The following is a 14809-nucleotide window of genomic DNA, read 5'->3' as shown; positions in this document are numbered from 1 at the left end:
TACATGCACACACATGGGGGAAAGTCAAGCCGAGGAAACGACTGTCTGGGGGACGCCCCTCAAAGGAGACATAAATAGATTAAGATTGCTGGTCCGGAGCCAAATTTCCACTCCTGATATTTTCCCAGGAAGGAAAGGAGGATGTCCAACATGTCAGTGACATAAAGGCATCATGTGCATTAAAAATCTGACTATGAGGACTTTTTCTGTCTGAGCTGGACTCTTTGATTCAGTCAGCCTTTACACATTAACACACAGCACAGACACATTCATCAGGCCCATTCCCACGCGCCCCCTCTTCATCACCCTCCCCCTGCCTGGTTCCCCCTTCCTCCTTCTCCACGGCAACACAAAATGCCACAGCGATGATGTCACCCTCTCGCATAATAAACCAGGCATTACCTCATCACCTTCTGCTCACCCTCAGTCTCACTCTATTGGGTGGTACCCGGAAATCAGCGCAGCCAATCAGGCTTCACCCCGCTCCCCTGACCTTGTCAGACTCAGCAGCATCCACACTCACGCTGACCCCTCGTGTTTTCTGCTACTCTTAAGGAATCGAGAACCAGCCAAGGAGAGAGGGCTGTGCATTTTAAACAGTAAATATAATGACATCCTCCTGAGGCTCAACTCTGCTGAACAAGTGTTTCAGCCCGTGGGACTCTTTATTCCAGGCCCGGCGGTGTATTCAGCTGGTAAACAGGAGCTCTGGCAGACTGTGAGTGAATGGAGTGCACGGCAGCAGTTTCCTTTGTGACTGCTAAGCCACGCAGACTGACCGATTGTCAGCGCAGTCGGCTCGCTGGCCGTCTCACTTGTTCCATCAAGGGAGATGATAAAAGGTATCTGGGAGCTTTGGGAGAGCTGTTTAGCAGGTCTCATTCATTAGCAGGTTTCTTTTACAGACCAACTCCGAGCTTAAACACTAACACATGAAATGAAACCAGTGAATTGTTCAGTGGTTATAACAGTGGCTCGCTGAAAAAGCTTTATCCGGACACTTACTGTTAGCATTAATCATGAGAACCAATGCTATGAGCTCAAAGTATGAGGTTATATGGTTGGACAGGTGAGTCACACACCAGACTATTTTGCTGAATTATCAACAACTACATGGATCACTATGAAAAAAACACAAAGACTTTTAATAGGATTTATGCAAAATTCTTATCGATTTTGTTCTCAAAATGCATTTTTCTAGCATGGGTTTAACTGAGGTACCACTTTAAAATTTGGAGGACTTTGCTCATGTAGAAAACTACATTAGCTAGTTCTCCACTGCTAATCTTTTAGGGTAAATATGTGGTACCATGGCTCTGTGAATGTGGACTCTCAGGCTTGTTGCATGGAACATATTTGAATGTTTGCAGATTTGGAGGCCTGCAGAAACCACAAATTTGCAGGTAGGTGACTAATGTTTTGTTTACAGCTTCTCATAAACAAAAGCACATAATGATGATACTCTCTCTCATTTAACCAGCCTTAAACATAAGCAGATTTAGATTTGGTACATGGTGTCATACCAGGAAAGTATCACACTGAAGTTAAATGAAAATGTGTTTTTCTGTATTCAAACTGTCTGTGAAGCGATTCACCTGATTTAGACCATTTCAAAGAACATATTAATAAAGATAATAATAAAGAAACTCAATATGTTATTTAGAAAACTATATTACGACAATAGGGACCTGAAACTTTGCATAACTCCTTATAGACAGTGTATCTGATAAACTGAGACAGAATCAACCCAGGAACTGATGCCACTCCACTTTACTGAACCTGAAGTGCGTCCTTCTTGGCTCCGCCATCTAATAATACATTATGACACTCAAGCAGGTGTACACAAACATACAGTTAACAGCACACGCACACTTCATTTAAAAGGATTTACTTGTTTGTCTCATCTTTGTCTATGATGTATGCGACTTTATTGTTACAGTTGTGTTTTTGTTTGTTTCGTGAAAACAAAATGATACAAAAAAGAAAAAAACTAGTGAATCATGGACGTGTCAGTGAAGGAATTTTATAGTTCTGTTTCTGAACTCATTAATCACATAATCAAGTCATTGTTCCTGGTTTGGTGTCACAGAGTCCTCTACTGCGTCACATGGCAGTTTTATTTTCTCCCCAACAGACGGTAGTGTGGGTAAAGCATCACAGTGGGTGTGGACAGCCGGGTGAGAGTTGAAAGTTGAAAGAAAATGACTTTTGTTGGGAGGAAAAAACAAAACTATGATGCTACTGGCCGGACCTTTAGGTAAACTTCAGTTTAGGCCCTATTTTTTTACACTCCTGTTAACGACTGCTAAAATATTTGAAGTGTAGGGTGTGAAGTTTCTGCAAAACTAGAACATCTTTATTCTTGTGAGCTTATTTTTTGTCCCCGTAAAATGATGAAGGTCAGATATGAAACTGGCAGGACTCACCCAACAGTGTGTGGGCTTTAATATTCTTCATCTTTTTTAATCCCATTCAGGGTTTAAGTCTGGACTCCATCTCCTCCAAACAGAACAAATTAGAATTTTTAAAGTGTGATTAAAGCACAGGAGCGAGTGCCAAAGGTTAGAGCTGGGAAAAAGGCGATTAATAAAAATGTACCCGTCACACAGGACGACTTTTTCTCCCCGCTGCAAATATTATCAGCCGCCATGAACTCCAGATATGAACTTGACGAGGTGCAGGCAGAGGAAGGAGACTCAAATGATGTTATTCTAGATTTTCAAAAGCTACAATTGCGCCCATTAAACAACACAGGAACTGTTAAATGTTGTCCAATATCCTGCAGAAATACCACATTAACACCTAAGAACTTCCTGTGATAGTCTCAAGGTCGTAAAAGAGGAAACAAGTAATGACTTTCTATTTCCTCAAAAGAGGAAGTCAATACAATTTGAGTAAATATTGGAAGAAAAACTTGGCAAAAAATAAGTTGCATCACCAAACGTCTTTGTTAGAGAAGCAAACATGGTGAAAAAAATATGAAAACAGACTTAACAGAACAGAGCATCGGAGCAAGTAAAATAGTTCATTCTTTCAGAGAAAAACTAATCATAAAATTAAATATAAAACCATCAAAACTGACTTTATTTTCCCAGTTTGACCAGCGTTTTAGGGCTCAGACGCATCCCACCATCATCTCTGTTGTTAATGAGAGGACTGAGTGTCCTCTCACAGCGCCTGGTTGTTCTGGATAATGCTTACATTATCTTCTAAGACACAAACAGCCAAAAAATAAATAAACGTGCTAAGCCCAGAAAGTGCATTCTCATCTAGTACGTGACTCACAAAAAACACACGACTTTGCTCGAGGGTGGTGACGTAAGCACGTCTATCCGCTAAAAAAAACGGCGTTGAGCCCGCGGTGTCAGTCACATGTGGGACAGCAGCGTTTGATTCATGGTGGCACTTTTAAAAGAGGGAAGTCAGGAAGTTCAGGGGCTTTTGCATCCAGAGAGACGGAAGTGTGAACGACACCGAGGACTGATGTGTGCCGGCACTTTGGAGAAGTGAGAGATAATTTAAGAGAAATGAGTTAATTTCAGTTACTGCATCACCCTCAAGTGCATTCCTAAAGACTGTTGGTCAGACTATATACAAGGAACATAGTTCATGCATATCAGAATACATTTAGTGCTGCTTTTCATGCCAGCACAGAGAAAGTGAAAGACACTCCTAACTAACCACCACACTTTCTCTTTGGGGTTAATTTACTGCATTTTTTTGTCTATAAATTAATTGGGTTTTGAGCTGCACCAAGAAAAAAAATATAAAGATGAGAATATTAATAAGTCACTAATATATTACCAGTAAATAAATCCATAGCGAAAATAATCACTAGTTACAGGTAAATTTTTAGGACAAATTTAGCCATAAACTCAATTCTTAGTCCAATTTTTGACAGAATTAAGCAAATACATTTTGATTAATCTGTTCCTGTTAATTAGTCTAATCATTTAATCATTTTTTAAATGATTTATAAAGCAAAAATTAAGATTTTGAGTTTTTAAACGATGGTCGCGTACACTTTTGAACAGTTAGTCCAACAGAAACATCCTCCTTTAAACAGTTTTTATATGTTTTATACTTTAAACACATTCATTAGCTTAAAAAATAATGGTTTGTCAAGCTAAATAAGGTTAAATAAAGTTTTGAAAACTGCAACACTGTGGAATAAGACCAACAAAAAGACAGCCAGAACAAAAAGTCCACAAAAAGTACTACACTTGTTTAGTACTTTGGACTAAACAAGAGTTTTCGAATAAGCTCGGAGCACGACTTACGTCCAAGCGAAAGTTCTAAACATCATTGTTATCATCTTTAAACACAGACTGATGGGTGCACTCACACTCTGGGCTGCCTGCTGCGTTGCTTCTTTGCTGACATGTCACCCGAGGGAGCAAACATGTTGTTTAGACAGTCCGAAGACAGACTCATGTCAGCAGCTCTGATGTTTGACTCACTAAGCTCGCCCGGCTTCACGGCCTCGCTGTCACAAGCGTCAGTGTCTCTCCCTTCCTTTGCTTCCTCTCTGAGTGCAGCTGTGCACAGAGAGGTTCACACTTCTTTATCAGCCACTTCCCGTTCTCCCCGCTCGTCCTCTGGGAGCAGACTCGACCCTGTGACAGCAGATGCTTCGCCCACAGTGGCCCTGCCTTCCTCACAGCAGCTCATTTCTTCTGTTTAAACTTCATGAGGCAAATTTCCTGCACTTGTCAATCCATTTAAAGGCTGTGGCGGAGCAAATCAAATTTTCCTCTTATCCATCATCTATTAAACCCTTCCACCGCCTCTCAAACTATTAGATTTACCAACCCCTTCACAGGAGCACCAGGGAGCTTTGTTTTATGAAGGATGGGGTGAGGTGAAGAGAGGAAGCGGCTCCTGAGTAAGGTGTAACCTTACTCACAGAGAAATCAGCAACCCGTTGAAGCTGGTTTATAACCCAGAAAAAGGAGAAAAAAATGCCACCCAATTCAAAATTTCAGGTCATCATCTCAAGATTTTGACTTAGTAACTTAAAATTTCAATTTCATTTCTTTATTTGGAAATATTTTCTCGGAAGTTTGAGATAACAAGTCCAAATGTTTGAGGTAACTAACTCCAACATTTGAGATAATAACCTAAAATTTTGACTTATGCTGGCTGAGTTGTGGAGACAAGCTTCCACAGTAACCACATTCAAATCAGTCAGACAGCAGAGTCTTTAGTGATAAGCTGATATCAGCTAATCAACATATTTTTGAGATAGTTCAGAAATAGAATCAGTCACAGTTAGTCCACACACCAAATTACCTCCAGCACATAATCATGTTAACAAATTACTGTTCCTGCAGGAAACAGAAGCAGGTTAGCATTTTTTTTATTCATCTGTTTTTAAGGAAACAATTGCCATGCTCTTATTTTGAAAGTTTAGTTACCGCTTGCTCACTGGTCAGCCCCTCAGTGTGGAAGCCCTGATGAATCTGATGAAGCTTGTTTCTGCCACAGACCCCCCCCATCCATAAGTCATCATTTTTTTTATTATGTCTAATAATAATTTAGATTCAAACTTCTGAGTAAGTCACAATTTTGAGATAACCCCAATTTTCAGGAAAAAATATATAGTAAAATAGTTAAAAAAAAGTAAATAAATTCAGTAGCATAAACAAGCCTCCATAAGTTAGAGCTCCATCAGCACTTTAGAGGCAGCTATTAAGCTTACACATTAAAAATTTAGTGAAGTAATTTACTTACAAGAGAACTTCGTAACACTCGCGCTTCATGTTTTACTTTTCTGCTGCTATATTTTTCCACACATTTCATTTGTTTGACAGAATTATTGTGCATGTTTGGGGTTTTTGGAGTTTTAGTACTGTTATTTTTGGAGGGTGTTTTCTGTTTGGTTTCATTTTCTCAGTTTTTTATTGATTCCAGTAAAAGAGTTTTTGTGTGATTTGTTTCAGTTTCTGTTTTGTTGTTTAGGATTAGGATTACTGCTCTAATCTCCTCAATATTTTATAGTATTAGTATTTTACTGATATTTTTCTGGGGGTTAGTGTAGTTCATTGTGTTTTCTGAGGCCTGTGAGTTCAGCATACTTAGGGTATATTTATGTTATCTGGAGTCACTCACCCTAAGATTAGCAATCCAGTAATCGGTTATCTGTTCTGTATGTTAACCCAGGGTTTCCCCTGCATGTTCACATGGAAGCGGGGATGATGACAGCAGAGCAGCTGATTTCACAAAGGAAAATGAAACTATTATTCCAATATTAAGGGGTTAAACACATAACTTGACCGAAACCAGCGATATGAAAGAAAGAGCACCACGCAGTAGTTTAATATTTAAAGCACTGAATGAACACATGTGCACTTTAAGCGCTTTGTCCAATGAGGCTTTCAAAAAGCGGCTACATTAAGACAGTTTAGCTTATCTGAAGCCAGGAAAGATAGTGGGCAAAAACGCTGACTGTCCAACAACTCTATCATTAACACATGGGATAATCCAATCAATTATTATCAAGTGTTTCATTAAATTAGGGTTTAAAAGACAATTTTAGTTTTTATTCTTTAAACCACTCGGTGGTGTAAGGAAAAAAAATCAAACAAAGGCTTAGACTATGTGTGAAGTTGATATGGGATCAATAAGATAGCTGCTCTGTTTTGGGATCATCATATTATTGCTTTCAAAAAATGAAATGGTTACCTATAAGAATATTCAGGGGAAACACAAAAACTTTGAATAGTACTAAAAAACCTTAAACTCTCCCTACTCACCATGCACCAAAGTCTCAGGGATCTTCCAGAAATGCTTTACAGCAGCATAAGTTACCATGGCAATATACCACAGTGAGAAACGACCCACATTCACATTATCAAAACCCAGGATTAATTCTAAAGTTACCTGGGTAACTTCATTAAATATTGCTTCATAGTTACAGGCCTCAGGTGTCTAGTATTTTAAGATTGTTATGATTGCCCTCCCCCCGTGTCCCTGGGTGTTTCATTCCCCATACATAGGGCGATTGTGGCTCAAGAGTTGGGAGCTCGCCTTGCAATCGGAAGATTGCCGGTTCGAGCCCCGGCTTGGACAGTTGTGTCGTTGTGTCCTTGGGCAAGACACTTCACCCGTTGCCTACTGGTGGTGGTCAGAGGGCCCGGTGGCGCCAGTGTCCGGCAGCCTCACCTCTGTCAGTGCGCCCCAGGGTGGCTGTGGCTACAACGTAGCTTGCCATCACCAGTGTGTGAATGTGTGCGTGAATGGGTGGATGACTGGATGTGTAAAGCGCTTTGGGGTCCTTAGGGACTAGTAAGGCGCTATACAAATACAGGCCATTTACCATTTACCATTTTACTTGTTGTCAGGGGTTTGTACTGAGGCTAGGTAAAAACTGCATTACCAGCAGGGGGAGATAAGATACTTAAAGCCACAAAGTCTTTAGTGAGCAAAAAACGGAATAAGTAAATTCTAGGGCCGGAAGCGATTAAGCTAGGGGGCTAATATGTCTATAAGTGTAAATGTGTTAATAATGTCTGTTTAAACACCCACCTGTGAATATTTTCATGTTGGCGTGAAATAAAATAGCTCCCTCTGTTGTTACTGTAGCTTACTGCAAATTCTGCATTCGCGTATAACGGACACAGGGGACCGGCGTGTCTATTACACATTTTCTTGTTATAGCGGGTTAGGCTAGGATTAGCTTCCTTTGTCTTACTTTGTAGTTTGCTCTCTGTGATGGCCTGTTTCATTTTTGCTTCCTCTGTGTCTTCCCTTCATTGCTTGATTGTGTTCAGCCCTGTCTCGTTTCCTGTGTTTCATTCCTTATCAAATTTCTGTGTGAGTATACACTCAGCACTCACTTTATTAGGTACAACTGGTTTTGTACTCCCACTGAGAATGCAACGTCTAGATGAACAGAATCAGCTTTCTGGGATTTCCTTACCCAGATGATTGATCACCCATCAAAACATTAACACAAATGTTTAGTCACCCAGTCACATGGCAGCAACTAAATGCTTTTAGGCCTGTAGACAGGTCAAGATGACCAGATTCAATAGAAAGGAATGGAAACAAGTCTGTGTTTTTGTCACAGGCTGCTAGTATCAAAGTGTCTAAAGATACAGTTTAAAATTGCTTCTTTGTCAAGTTGTCTGTTATGTGTGGACACAACACTGCTTAATTCCTTGAGTTAGGTGCCTTATTATGCTTGAATGATCAGTGTTAAGTTGCTTAACAAAAAAGAAATTCTTCTAAAAATGCTTAGGTACAAGAACAGGACTGAAAATGAGTGAAAAAGCAGACAATGACCAATGGAAAAATTCTGAAAGACCTTTGGAAACCTGGAGAACTACTGCTCAAGACCAATTTAAAAATTACAAGAAAGTCTAACTTGCAAGCAAAACATAAAAAAATGAGGGACGGTTCAAGATTTCTGCAAAGTCCTGTATATGAAAGGATGTAGAGGATTTTCTCTTATTCAAATATTTGTTTAATCTTTAACAAACCTTTATTTAAAAAAAAAACCTTTGCTTTCCTGAGGCAGTTTTCTGTCCTTTCAGCCTGCCACTACTTGACGTCAAGTCTCCGTCACATTCTGGAGCTTCTGTTACCAGGCAGAGTTCATCTGCAGGTGAAAGCAGCTGAGTCACTGCAGCCTCTTCATGCTTTCTGTCACTGACACAATGAATATCGCAGAGCGCTGCCACCAATAAACGATCTCAAGCACTTTTTAAAATTCGACGAGGGCTGTAATGTTTGTCCTGCAGATGTGAGTAAGCGTGCAGGACAGATGGAGATGTAAATGTGTGAGCCCCACAGTGCAGGCAGGCAGAGCAGCAGGCTTAAAGTATACTCATCCTTCCTTAAACCATCATAAAAGCTCCATGCTTGTTGATAACACAGTGTGGAAACACATAAGTATTTGTGCACTATCAGCATCAAGGAAAAAACACACTGCAGGTGATCAGACGTGCACATCTCCTGTAAATGTGGTGGATGAATGAAGCGGATTTTATCTAAAGTGCTAAATAAGCAGAAGCCTTTGGGGCGACAGTTGGGGTAGTGACTGTCAAGCAGAAATGTTTTTATTGCAAGCAGGAAGGGGCTGCAGCGCACTGCAGAGAAAATGCAGCAGCAGTCGAGTGTCCAGAGTGAAAAATAAATATTGATTTTCAGTTCAGCTTTATCTGATTTAATGACCTCATTTTATAGCTGTTTTATTTTTTATTCTAAATTAGAGAAGTCATTATTTAGCTTTACTGTATGCTGGTGAATCAGACTACAAGGCAAACCCATAACTGTGTCAGACGAAGAGCAGAAACCATCCTATCCCCTAAATCTGAGAGGCCATAGCAGTTTGAGGTGCACTCCTGTCACGATGATCCTGATCCACACAATTTTTCCATGGAGTTGTTTAATTCCTAAATTTAAGGTTCTCAAATCAATGAAATTTACAAAGGGACTCTCACTGCCTTCTGACTCGTTACGGTCCTTTTAAGATATAATGAATAAATGAATAATTAAAAATCATGAAGCACTGAGACATTCAGCATGTTTTAGTCGGACTAGTGAACTCACCACGAGATAAAATGAGAAACGTTAGTGAAGGTTATTCAGTGCAAGGCAGCAAGAAATTAACTACAAGCCATGAATGTTTTTATTATTCATCAAAGTACTGTTTGTTGGGTGCCGGTTTAGCTTCACTGTATCTATCAAATAAGGCTGAAAAAGGCCAGAAAAATGTGAAAGTACAGCAAGTGAGGTCAAAGGTCATGGCCAGTCTGTTTACTGTGATCAAGGGGGCCACAAGCCCAGATAAATGAGAAGGCTCGCTTCAGGATGGGCATCAGATGTAAAATCAAATATGTGCATCATATTTAAGAAAGAAAGCCTGTAACATATATCTGTCTCTGAGTAACAAATTACAACCAACATGTTTGAATAAATCAACATAACAGAAGTTTCAGATCAGTATAGATGAATAAATATTGTGGATGCATTAATGTTGAAGAGTCTCTGTTGTGCAGTTCAGCTTTGATGCAAATGGAAGACAAAAAAAGGAAAAAAAAACAGTTCATACTGAGAGCTTGACTGCGATTTCCCACGAAGCCTAGCTCCTACTGTTTTCAGAGGAAAACTTCTTTTTTGGGTCAGGATTTAAGCTCCAGAAAGTCCCTGTCCCACTCACTTTCCCACCAATGTTCAACCTTCATTTACCATGAAAATCCATTTCTCTCTGAAGATCCTGTTCTAATTTCTATCCATTTGTGCTCTCGAGGGGGAAAACTCTCTTTTTACATACTTCCATCACACACACAGCTTCTCCCCTGTTAATTCAACAGTTCTGGTGTGTGTAGCGTCACTACATGGTGGAGGAGCAGAAGGGCTGAAAGCTGCAAGCTGATATCTGACACCTCAAACAAGTGTGATGGAGCTGACACAGAGCTCACGTCTGAATCAGCTACACGAGGCTCTTGACAGCAGATAACACAAGTAAAAGTGCTTTTACTTTAAAAGTCTGGAAAAAAGCATGCACAGAAACTTGCAGCAGCCCTTCTCAGTCAGATGTAACTCCCTATCTGTGCTCACCGTGCATATAGATACCACAAACCATTGTGGACTCAACCCTACGCCAGGATGCCCTCCTCAGATTTCCCATTCAGATATCTGGCCAGGAGGAAATCATTAATGACCCACTCAGAGCTGAGTTTCAAGCCAACCCGCTGACCAGCTCGGATGAACCGACGAAAAGAGGCAAGACTTGAAAACGCAGCTGGACATTTACTATCTTTTCTACAGCAGGTCAAAATCAATAGACAATAAAGATGAGTCAGTGCAACTATTAAAAGCTACTATCAGTGAAATGTGGCTTTGTGATTACATGTGATGCACGCTAACAATGACCAAGAAGAGGTCCCTATGCAAATTTTTTGAATTGTAGATGAGATACAGCTGCACTGTGCCAGTGGAGGCACTGTGAGTGTACTGTGGGATGTTTGAATATTAGCTGATCCAACTGATGACAACTACACTGTTCGGTCAACAAATTTAACCAACAGCAGCAGCAGCAGCAGCAGCTCTGTATTAGTATTTGTTTCTGTATAACCCCGAAGATTCTTCAACCTTTAAAATGTGACCTCATCTCCTCATCTCTGTTTGAAGACAGTAACTCCAGGTGATGCTGCATTATCCACAGACTGACATTATAAGAAAGACATAACCACCAGGACCTCCATGCCTGCCAATACTTCTGATTTTCCAGGCCTTTTGCTATATTGAAATATCCTCAAACTTTCAAATACTAAGAATAGGTGAATTAGTAAGTTTTTGTCTTTGTCTAATATTACCAAAGTTGCCAGTCCCCAAATTAAATACAGTTTCTACCTGTGTGTGAGAACAGGTGTATAAAATGAAGCACGTAGCAGCCTTGGGGTCTGCCTTTACAAACATTTGTGAAAGAACTGTTTGTTCTAAATAGCTCCTTGAATTTGCGCTGCTGAGCACTGCTTAATAAGACGCCACCTCTGCAACAAGTCATTTTGTGAAACTCCTTCCATCCTAGATGGAGCGATCAACTCTAATTGGTGTTACTAAAAAGTGTAAGCTTTTAGGAACTCTATCATGAAGTGGCAGAGCGCATGAAAGTTACACAGTACGTAAAGGGTACAATGCACCTGACCAACGGTGTGCGTCCTCAGTAACTACAGAGCTCCAAATCTACCCATGCATTAAAATCAGCATAAAAACTGTGTGCCAGGAGTTTCATTGCATGGGTTTTCATGGCCAAGCGGCTGCTTTAGATATAATCTTTCGGTGGCTCAGCACATTTGTATAATGTATGAGGAGTATGCTACAGACTGGGAAAGAGTCTTACAGCACTGACACCCTCAAAGTTATCAGCTAACACTAGCAAAGTTGGTTAGCATGCTTCATCCATAAACAGTAAGGGTGGATGAACTACCAAGTACCTCACTTTCACTTCTAAAAATGGGGCAGAGATCTCAGGGTGCCCTATTCCTAACAGCAGACCGTATTATTTGTCTTCAGAACTCACAAACATTACAAATTGCCATAAAAACTGACCACAGGAGTCTATTTGAATTGACTCACTTGCAGCCAGCCTCAACTGGGCACTAGATGAGTTGTAGTTTTTGTCTTGTCTGTATCGCTGTACTTTTTCATGATAGCGCACCCGAATCTGTGAATACACATCCGTGTCTGAGTTGCATTCAGGGTAATGTAGGCAGTGTGGCTGGGAAGGGGAATAACGAAGTGTGGAACAACCCCCCCCAAAACCCTGAAACACACTAAAAATACCTCTGTTTATACAGAAGTTTGAAAAGCTGGTTTTCAAATTGCTGAGGATGAATTATAGTACATTTAGAGGAAGTCACATCTGGTAGTCACATCTGTTATACGTGACCATCACTGACCCTGTTTGACCTACAGTGCTTATTTTGGCTTTAGTTAAGACATTTTTAATCCTGACGTTAGTACACTTCATTATTTATGCATTTAATTTACTTCTATGTGTAAAACATTGTGTGCTGTTCTGCCTGAGCTGCTTTCTATCTTGGTCAGAACCCGCTCAGAACGGATCTTTTCAATCTCAGAAGTCCTATTTTCTTAATTAATCATAAAATTAAAAAAATAATAAAGTAATACTCATTTCTTAAGAAGTGATCAGAGGCACAGAGGCTGACTTGTGAAACTTTGAGTGGTTAAACAGCAGGAGGACTAATCAGCAAGTGGCTGTTTGTTCTCCTGCTTCTCACAAACAAGGTTATCTCCATGAAGGATGTGAGATGAGCAGAGCCAAGAGAAAGAGGAGGAAACATTACGTAAGATCATTAGTAACAAAAGCAGCGGCAGGATGTGTGTCCTGTTAATAAAAAACAAACAAACTAAACAGTCATTTAAAAATAAGCTCACTTTAAAGTTAATAACCTTCACTCACTAAACTAAGTGAGAGTCGTGGACTGTTTATATCCAGGTAGTTTAATTAGGAAAATATTGGACAATGGATGTTGAATATGGAGCTGCCAAGCAGGAAGAAAAGAGGAAGACCACAGAGAAGATAAATGGATGTAATGACGCAGTACACACAGAGGGTTGGTGTGACAGAGGATTTTAGGGATAGGGTGAGATAGAGGCAGATGAGCCGCTGTGGCGACCGCTAAAAGGAGTAGCGAAATGATGGAGGAGAAGAAGAAGAAGGGAAATCTACAGAATTAATATGTTTACTAAAGGGAAATTCCTCCCAGAAATCTGCGTGATTATTTCTGGTATTTCATAAAAACACATTTTTCCTCGGCTCTGCTTTGCTGAAGGAATCGATCACCATTAATGCATCTGAAACATCTACGACTACGTCTTAATTTGTCTGCTCCGAGCTTCGTGTCACATGACCCGAGGCGGCTGCATTGACTGAATGTTAAGTGACGCCTGCACTTTAACTTTCTTTTAAACTTAGGACAGCATGCAGCAGTCTTAACATAAGAGCTCCTAATGAAAGATATTTAACAGAGAGGATGAAAAGTAACAGGAGACGAACAACACTTTTTGCTTTCCTTTCAGACAAAGTCTTTTGTGATAGCTAGAAGCTTGTTTATACAGAAGAGGACTGACCTATTAAATATTAAATCTATTTAATGAATGAATGGATCTGGACTGTAATGCAAGCTCCAACATTTGATATTCAGTTGCAGAAATGTTAAAAACTTCAGTGTTTTGTCTACCAGGATAGGATCAGTTCTGCTTATGAAAATCAATTAAAATTCAAAAATGTTAATAGATTTCTTTCACACAGAGACACACACAGTCTCTCTGCCCACACACAGCATGGTAAAGTGCAATTTACCAGAATCTGAGTCTGAAACTAAAACCTGCCTGTTCATCTCTCCAAATCCACAGACTGTGGAAATGTTTATTTGCGGGTGGCTTTAGGTTTGACACAAGAGACGCAGCAACGCATGCTTCATCGGAGTAAGAACGACTCCCTTTGGTTGATTAGGAGAAAAACTCTTGAGCAACTCAGGTATGCGAGTGCCTCTATCTATGAGTTGCTCTGGTTTGTGTAAACCATAAAATTGCGTAACAGGTTTTCAGGCAGGTCAAGTCTGAACGTTTCTGTAACTATCTGTAATGAAGTCAAAGTACAGAGAACAGCAGAGAGCGCTTTATAACTCATATGGTAAACTTAAAGACAATATTTATGTTTTATATGTATTGTATGTTTTTAGGAATTAAATAAAGTTTTATTCATATAGCCTCGAGTGCTGCTTTTGTTGTTGTTGGACTTTTGCACACTAGGGGGCAGTTACCTCCTGGGTTACTGCATTTAAGGGGATTTAAGGGGAAGGGGTTAAATCAGGGGTGGGCAATCTCAGTCCACGAGGGCCGGTGTCCCTGCAGGTTTTAGATGTGTCCTCGAACCAACACAGCTGATTTAAATGGCTAAATTAGCTCCTCAACATGTCCTGAAGTTCTCCAGAGGCCTGGTAACGAACTAATCATGTGATTCAGGTGTATTGACTAGGGCTGCCACGATTAGTCGACTAGTCACGATTACGTCGACTATTAAAATCGTCGACGACTAATTTAATAGTCGATGCGTCGTTTGAAGCTTTGTAAGATCCCAAAAGACGCAGAAGTAGGATTTAAGGGTGTAATGACGGACTGAAACAGAAGATGGCAGCACTGCATGTACAAGGATGCCAGCTGCCGTTAAACCCCGAAGAAGAAGAAGCTGTGTCCCAGAATTCATAGCGCGGCCCTGCTCAGTTTTCAACAATGGCGGCAGCTAGTTAGTTTTAATATCACTCTTATTATT

General features: G+C 40.2%; 1 protein-coding gene across 2 annotated transcripts in view; it reads right to left on the bottom strand.

Moving 5' to 3' along the window:
- limk1a (LIM domain kinase 1a) overlaps positions 1-14809 on the bottom strand; it is a 56399-nt gene that overhangs the window by 34403 nt on the left and 7187 nt on the right. The window contains exon 1 of one of the 2 annotated variants that reach the window (XM_031732965.2): positions 4346-4506. The exons of the other annotated variant lie outside the window; for it this stretch is intronic. Coding sequence (XP_031588825.2) covers positions 4346-4434 — 89 coding nt within the window. The 5' untranslated portion in view covers positions 4435-4506. Of the gene's footprint in view, positions 1-4345; positions 4507-14809 lie in introns of those variants that run through there. 2 annotated transcript variants of the gene reach the window in all.

Source organism: Oreochromis aureus, linkage group 14 (assembly GCF_013358895.1).
Source record: "Oreochromis aureus strain Israel breed Guangdong linkage group 14, ZZ_aureus, whole genome shotgun sequence".
In the NCBI taxonomy this organism is placed as follows: Eukaryota; Metazoa; Chordata; class Actinopteri; order Cichliformes; family Cichlidae; genus Oreochromis; species Oreochromis aureus.
The sequence above is the reverse complement of the archived record's forward strand: the minus strand, read 5'-3'. Positions and strand labels throughout refer to the sequence as shown.